Raw genomic sequence first — 7641 nt, forward strand, 5'->3', positions numbered from 1 at the left:
CCCCCTAAATTGGCAATCTGCTGCCCACTGAGGGATAAAATACTCCCAGACTTTTAATCCTTTAGTTTATCGTTTTGATTCATTTTGACATATTCTCCCCTGGGGAACACATAAGCAATTATCAGTCACTTATACCTTTATAATAAAAATAATAGCTGCCTTTCACTGTGTTAAGACCTTTATTTACCATTGTAACTCTTTAATCTTCTCAAGTATGCATTGAAATAGTTGTGGAGGTAGTATTGAGTGATTATTAAAGTTTTGCTTGGGAAGGTTGAAAAGCAGCAATGTGTAATAATAGTTGGATATATATGGATCTGAGCCAGACTGATGGGTTCAAATCTTCGTTCTGCCTCTTACTAACTGTGTGACCTTGGGATGCCTCAATTTCCTTATCTACAAAATAGGCATGATGAAAATTTAAGTATTTCCCTCATGGGATTACTGCAAGAATTAAGTAGTTTGACATGTGCAGAGTGCTTAGAACAGTGCTTGCTCCTTGGTAAGATCAGCTGTTTTCATTCCTGCTTGTAGAAACAGTTCTATCAAGTGATGTGATCCTGGTCTCTGACATGACCAGATTTTTGATATGGGAATGAGATGAGCTCAGGACATAAGACACCTGAGGAAAAAGTTTGGGGCTGCAAAGAACACAGTAGGGTAGGGAGGCTGGAAGCACTGGAGGCAGGTTCATCTGATTTCCTTGCTAACAAACCCCTCAACTTCAATCATTTCAGGGCTCATGGACATGGCATAACTTGTGTTAAGCCTGTAGCCATGACAATTAAGTGCTTTATGGGCATGAAAATCCCAGGTAAAAGTTCCATGAAGAAGCACAAGCATGGGGCTAACCAAAGAGGTGGCACTGCTGTGGGCACGAACCTTCTGGGGTGGTCACCCAGGACAAGAGCATGAACAGAACATTTCCCTGTAGAAAGGTCGATGTGTTAGAAGTGGTTCACCAGAAATAATCTGAGATTCAGCTCGGCAGAATGATTTGGCATTTGGATAGTTCTGTCAATGTGCCCCAGGTCTCTAGATGTGTTCAGCTCCCCCAACATTTCAATATCCTTGACGTTTCAAATGTATTGGCTGTGCCTATGAAACCAATTTTATCATAGGCTAATTGATAAAAACAAGAGTTACATTTCTATAGCATGCTTCTGGTCACAAAAAGATCACCAAATTTCTAAATAAAGACCGAAAACACATCTAATACTAAACACTGAAATAAATGTGAGCTATACATACATTTAAGAAAGATTAATTAAAACAAGTAAAATAATGGTTTTTCCGACCTGCTTATTCCAGTTGAGGGTGGCCCAAGCCTATCCCAGCAGCTCAGGGAGCAAGGCAGGACAGGGACACTCACACACACCCACACTCACTCAAGACTGAGAAAGTTTAGACATGCCAATTCATGTCACATGAATCTTTGGGATGTAGAAGAAAACCAGAATACCTGGATAAAACCCACACAGACATGGGAGAACGTGCAAACTCCACACAGGCAGTGGCCATGGGCCAGGAATCAATTTTTTTCCCACATCAATGTTATAAAGAAATGACATTGAATGAAATTTATTTGAAGACCTGCTATACTCAAAAATGTTCCCTTCTGTTCCATATAAATAAGTGTGCTGGTGGAAGATACTTAAATTTTTAATCATAGACTCATATGTATTTAGGTCTAGGGAAGTTACAGATGTTCACAGAGAAATTAGAGTTTATGTGACTAAAAGAAATGTTCAACAGAATCCAAAGCTGATTCATCTGAAGAAAACATCTCAGTACTAGGTTGTTATTGTGTCATTATTACAGGAAAGATGGTAATTACTGTCACAGAGCTTATTTAGAACTCTCTTCCTGTGAAGTGTTTCAAAGAGATTCAGTGAGGGTGTGTATTAAACACATCAGGAAGTGAATATTTATCATTCTATTCTTGCCCTCTATTAAAAAATAAAGAAAAAAATTGAGAATAATACTTAATTTATATTTCACTTGAGGCTAATATAAAAATACATACAAATAAAACTATAAAATTTTAACATTATTTTGGTAAAATCAGACTCTCTCTATATAGATAGATATTTAGATATAGATATAGATATTACATGTTGAAGAGATGATCCATTTATTAGCTAGGACTAAGAAGTGAGGCATGCTCCTCAAAGACATGAGGTAAAGGTCCTTATGAAAGGAAAGTAATTAATAAAGGGAAACCACAGACTCTAACATTTTAATTTTTTCAAGAGCCACTGATTTGAAACAATTAAAAGGCCATAAAGATAGTTGCGTATCACTTTTATGTCATTACCTAATTTTTAGATGTTTGGATATCCTATACACCTATATGTATTCTATAGTAATAATATATCTATACCTATTCTTTTGTAATAATTGTCAGGAAAGGTAGCCTAATATGAGTTCTGAAATTAAATGATCAGAATAGCATTAAGGATAAAAGAGAGAGAGCTTTAGGAAAATTAATTGAGCTCCATGATATTTCTGCTAAAAAAAAAAAGACCTTTTCTATGATTTCGATATGAAAATAAATTATAAATGATACCTTACCAAGCTATTGCATAATTTTATAAAAAATATTCTCTCGAAGACAAATACTGTATGATCTCACTTATATGTAACGTATAAACACAAGCAAACCAATCAAAAAAACAAAAACAAGAACAAAATCCCCCCAAAACTGAACTCAAAGATACAGAAAACAGATGGGTGGTTGCTGGAAGCAGGAGGTGGGGTGGATGGGGGGCGGTGAGCACAATGAGTGAAGGGAGTCAAAAGGTATAAACTTCCAGTTATAAAATAAGTTAGGTAATGTGCAGCAAAGTGACTATAGTTAATAATATTGTATTCCAAAAAATAAATAAAATGTACAATAAAGTAGAAACACTTGTTTCATTCATTGTTCTAAAAAAAAAAGATGCAGAGCTGCCAATAAAAATGTAAATATTCTTATACATGATAAAATAAACTTAGTTTTGTTTCACTTTTTAAATTTTATCCTAATCAAAACTTTCCTAACAAATGGATTTTGAGCCTTGTTTTTAATTAATTTATTTATTCTATTTATTTATTTTTATTGAATAAATTTGACCTGTAACATTGTGTAAGTCTAAGATGTATAGTGCGTTACTTTGATACATTTGTGTATTCTAATATGGTTGCCAATATAGCAATATTTATCACATTACATAATTATAGTACAATATTACTGTCTAAGCTCATTATATTGTGCATTATGCCTCTATGGCTTATTTACTACTCATTACAAGTTTGTACCCTTAAACATCATCACTCTTATCCCCCATCCCCATTCTGTGGTAACTACCACATTACTCTGTTTTTTACAGCCTACTTTTTTAGCCTCCACATATAAGTGTTATCATATAGTACTTGTCTTTCTCTGTTTGACTTATCTCATTTAGCATAATGTGCTTAATGTCCATCCATGCTGTTGTGAACACAAGAATGTCCTACTTTCTCATGAGTGAATAGTATTCCATTGTGTATATATACCACCTCTTTTTTATCCATTCATCCATTGATGGGCATTTGGGTTGTTCCCATATCTTGGCTATTGTAAAGAATACTGTGATAAACATGGGAGTGCATATATCTCATCAAAATCCTGTTTTGTTTTGTTTTGTTTATCTCCCTCCTCCTCCCACCCCAATGCCATATATTTTTTTGAAGACATCGAGTCACTTTCAGTATTACTTGTGAAATCAGTGCCCTTATCTCTGGGCTTTACCTTTAAATGTAGCCCGTATCTGATTTCTTTGCTTGGGGGCTTCTTTTAAATCCTGTTTTCACTTCCTTCAGGCATATATCCCAAATTGGAATTGCTGAGTGTATGGTAGATATACTTTTAATTTTTTGATGAACCTCCATATTGTTTTCCATAGTGGTTGGACCAATTTACATTCCCACCTATAATGTACAAGGGTTGAACCTCACTTTAGACAAATTCTCTTTAAGCACCCTTTTCTAGTAGCAATTATGCTGTTAGCCAAGGACTTTTTCCACTCCTAAGGCCCTGTGCCTTGCCTGGCAGGTTCTCTTATGTGTCTGCACATGCAGCTAGGGCAGTTCCCCCAAATAATGTCCTGTATGAGTGTCGTCTTGTTTTCATTTTCTGGGCATAAATACTTATTAGAACTCCCTTCAAATATGGGTATATTGTAGATTCACATAAAATTCTCATCATTCCACTCATTTTAGGCCTTCATTGTATGCTGCCCTCTGTAACATAATTACAATACACATGTAAAATATTTGAGGAAAAGAACTAGCTAATATCTTGTGTTGGTTTGTAATCCCTGACACTACCCTATGACCTGCACTTAGAGTAATGCTAACCAAGCGAGTGGTAGCATGGGGGACTTTCTGTCTTCAACTCTCCCAGCCATTAGGAAGTATTTTAATTTCTACTCCTCTCACCCAACTGCCCTCATTGATGTCCATTCCCTACTGCAGAAGGACAAGTGATAGATGAAAGTCCATTGCTAGAGCAAGGGAGACAGAAAAAGTCTCCAGGAAATATTGTCATACAGGCAATCTACAGTTTCAGGAACATTTCTCTTCAAATAGGGATCATGAATTGGGGTCCATGGACCTCTTAGAAGTCTATGGATGAGCCTCAAGGGTCTATAAATCCCCCGAAATTTCAGGCAAAGTTCTTTGTGATAAATATTTTTCTGTGGAGATTCTTCACAGTTTATGAGGGTTCAAAGAGTTCAGAACATAATGAAAATTTAATCTCTACCTTTTAAAAGAAATCTTTAGAATGTGGCATGAAGTATTAATGTTGATCTCAGAATCTTACCTTTTCTACAAAGTACAGAATGCCCTCATGGCCACGCTGACCAGGGGGCTTCCAGCTTAGCACCACATAGCTCCGGGTGGCTTCAGTGACAGAGAGGTCTGTAGGAGGTCCAGGAACAATACCCTCTGAAAAACAACAAAGAAAAGTGAGAAGCACACACTCTGGAAAACCCAGGATACTCAGAGAGTCACAGATGCTTCTCTCTTACTGGAGACAGAGTTAATTACTGCTCTGCAGTATAAAGAAGTACCTTGTCTCTAAAATTCTTCCTAAAATAGTCTTCATTCATTCAAAGCCACAAATTTACTATCTTTGCTTGACAATTTTAATTTCCTTATTAGTCCTGAAAAATAGTAGTAATGGCACAGGTTATCTTTTCTATATTTACAAAAAAGAGTGGAATCATAGTTTTTGAATGCCGCTTATTTATTTTTAAAACTAAAAAATTCAGTTACAGTTGACGTATAATATTACATTGGTTTCAGGTGTGCAACATAGTGGTTAGACATTTATATGATTAGACACTTAGAGAGTGATCACACAATAAGTCTAGTACCTATCTGACATCATACATACTTATTACAATATTATTGATTATATTCCCTATGCTGTACTTTGTATCCCTATGACTATTTTGTCACTTTTTTCATCCAGCCCCCCATCCCTCTCCCATCTGGCAACTATCAGTTTGTTTTCTGTATCTATGAGTTTGTTTATGTTTTGTTTGTTCATTTCTTTTGTTCTTTAGATTCCATACGTAAGTGAAATCATATGGTATTTGTTTTTCTCTGTCTTATTTCATTTAGCATAATACCTTCTAGGTTCATCCATGTTGTCACAAATGGTAAGATTTCATTCTTTTATATGACTAAGTAATATTCCACTGTATATGTATATATGTACCTCCTCTTCTTTATCGATTCATCTATCGATGGACACCTAGGCTGCTTCCATATCTTGGCTATTGTAAATAATGTTGCAATGAACATAAGGGTGCATATATCTTTTCAAATTAGTATTTTGGATTTCTTTGGATAAATACCCAGAAGTAGAATTTCTGGGTCATATAGTCATTCTATTTTTAATTTTTTGAGAAACCTCCATATGTTTTCCACAGTGGTTGTACCAATTTACAATCTCACCAGCAGTGCACAAGGGTTCTTTTTTTTTCCTATATTCTCTCAAACACTTGTTGCTTGTTGATTTATTGCTGATAGCCATTCTGACAGATGTGAAGTGATATCTCATTGTGGTTTTAACTTGCATTTCCCTAGTGAGTAGTGATATTGAGCATCTTTTCATATGTTTATTTTTCATATGTTCATATGTTTATGTCTTTTCATATGTCCTCTTTGGAGAAATGCCTATTCAGGTCCCCTGCCCAATTTTTAATGGGATTTTATTTGTGTGTGTGTGTGTTACCTTATATGAGTCCCTTATATATTTTGGATATTAACCTCTATTATAAGTAGGATTGGTGAATATTTTCTCCCATTCAGTAATGTGTCTTTTCGTTTTGTTGATGAATTCCTTTGCTGTGCAAACTTTTTAGTCTGATATAGTCTCATTTGTTTGTTTGTTTTTTCCTCTTTTTTTTTTCCCCTTGTCCAAGGAAATGTATTCCGCCCCCCACCCCCAACAAAAAAAATGTTACTAATAACAATGTCAAAGAACTTACTGCCTGTGTTTTCTAGTTTTATGGTTTTGGGTCTTATATTTAAGTCTTCAATTCATTTTGAGTTTATTCTTTTATATGGTATAAGGTGGTCCAGTTTCATTTTTTTGCATGTATCTGTCCAGTTTTCCCAACACTATTTATTAAAGAGGCTATCTTTATCCCACTGTATATTCTTGTCTCCTTTGTCATGGATTAATTGACAATATAGGTGTGGGCTTATTTCTGGGCATTCCATTCTGTTCCATTGATGTGTCTGTGTTCATGCCAGTATCATGCTGTTTTGAGTACTATAGAGTTGTAGTATAGTTTGATATCAGGTAGCGTGATACTTTCAACTTTGCTCTTCTTTCTCAAGATTGCTTTAGTATTCAGGGTCTTTGTGGTTCCTCAGATGTAATTTAAAATGTAATTTTCTATGCCTTTTTCTGGCAAAGCTGATGTCACAGAACTGGTGTTCAGAGACAATTCTCAATGGTTTTTCTACATACCTTCTATCAGCATTTTTATAGAATATGTTTTCAAGGATGTTAAATAGCAAACAACCTTGAAATATAGAGATAGTATATTCTCTAGGGCAGACAGTTGACTTGTTTTCTGACTAGAATAATAAAAGATAATGACTTTCTCTAAAGAAATTTGGGTAGGTTTGGTAGCAGCTCTCTAAGTGCAAGGTTTCTCGGGTGTGTGTGACACAAATCTACTGTGTATGCAGCATCTACTTGTGCTGCTTCACATCACTCTGTGGGAACTGGTAAAGAGGGGCAAAGGAAACAGTGAGAACATGAAGGCAATGATGTCTGCAGTGTTCTGAGGAATAGCATCTTCTGTCTCGCGTCTTTTGCCAGCAGCTATAAATTTGATAAGACACTTATTAGGTTGTAAGTAGGGTAAATTTTTAGACTCGCCGCAGTTCTTGACATTGAAGTGAAACAGCTTAAATACTGAGCAAAATATCCCAAATTACTGTTTACAGACATTGGACATAGGACAATGATTACTGATAGATGGGAAACAAGTTAGATGAGCCCTGCCATTGTCCTAACTTGCTGTCAGGAGAGAGTTTCAAGGCAGCAGCTCAGGAAGAGCAACTGAGGTAGAGCCTGGCAGCTCCTTGAAT

At 35.7% G+C, this 7641-nt stretch overlaps 1 protein-coding gene across 1 annotated transcript in view; it reads right to left on the reverse strand.

Moving 5' to 3' along the window:
• Positions 1 to 7641, reverse strand: part of MYOM1 (myomesin 1) — a gene marked incomplete at its 5' end in the record, with an annotated part of 103970 nt that overhangs the window by 78942 nt on the left and 17387 nt on the right. The window contains one exon of the mRNA XM_011360499.1: positions 4847 to 4971. Within this exon, the coding sequence (XP_011358801.1) occupies positions 4847 to 4971 (125 nt within the window). The remainder of the gene's footprint in view (positions 1 to 4846; positions 4972 to 7641) is intronic.

The sequence above is a fragment of the Pteropus vampyrus genome, unplaced genomic scaffold, assembly GCF_000151845.1.
Source record: "Pteropus vampyrus isolate Shadow unplaced genomic scaffold, Pvam_2.0 Scaffold55, whole genome shotgun sequence".
In the NCBI taxonomy this organism is placed as follows: Eukaryota; Metazoa; Chordata; class Mammalia; order Chiroptera; family Pteropodidae; genus Pteropus; species Pteropus vampyrus.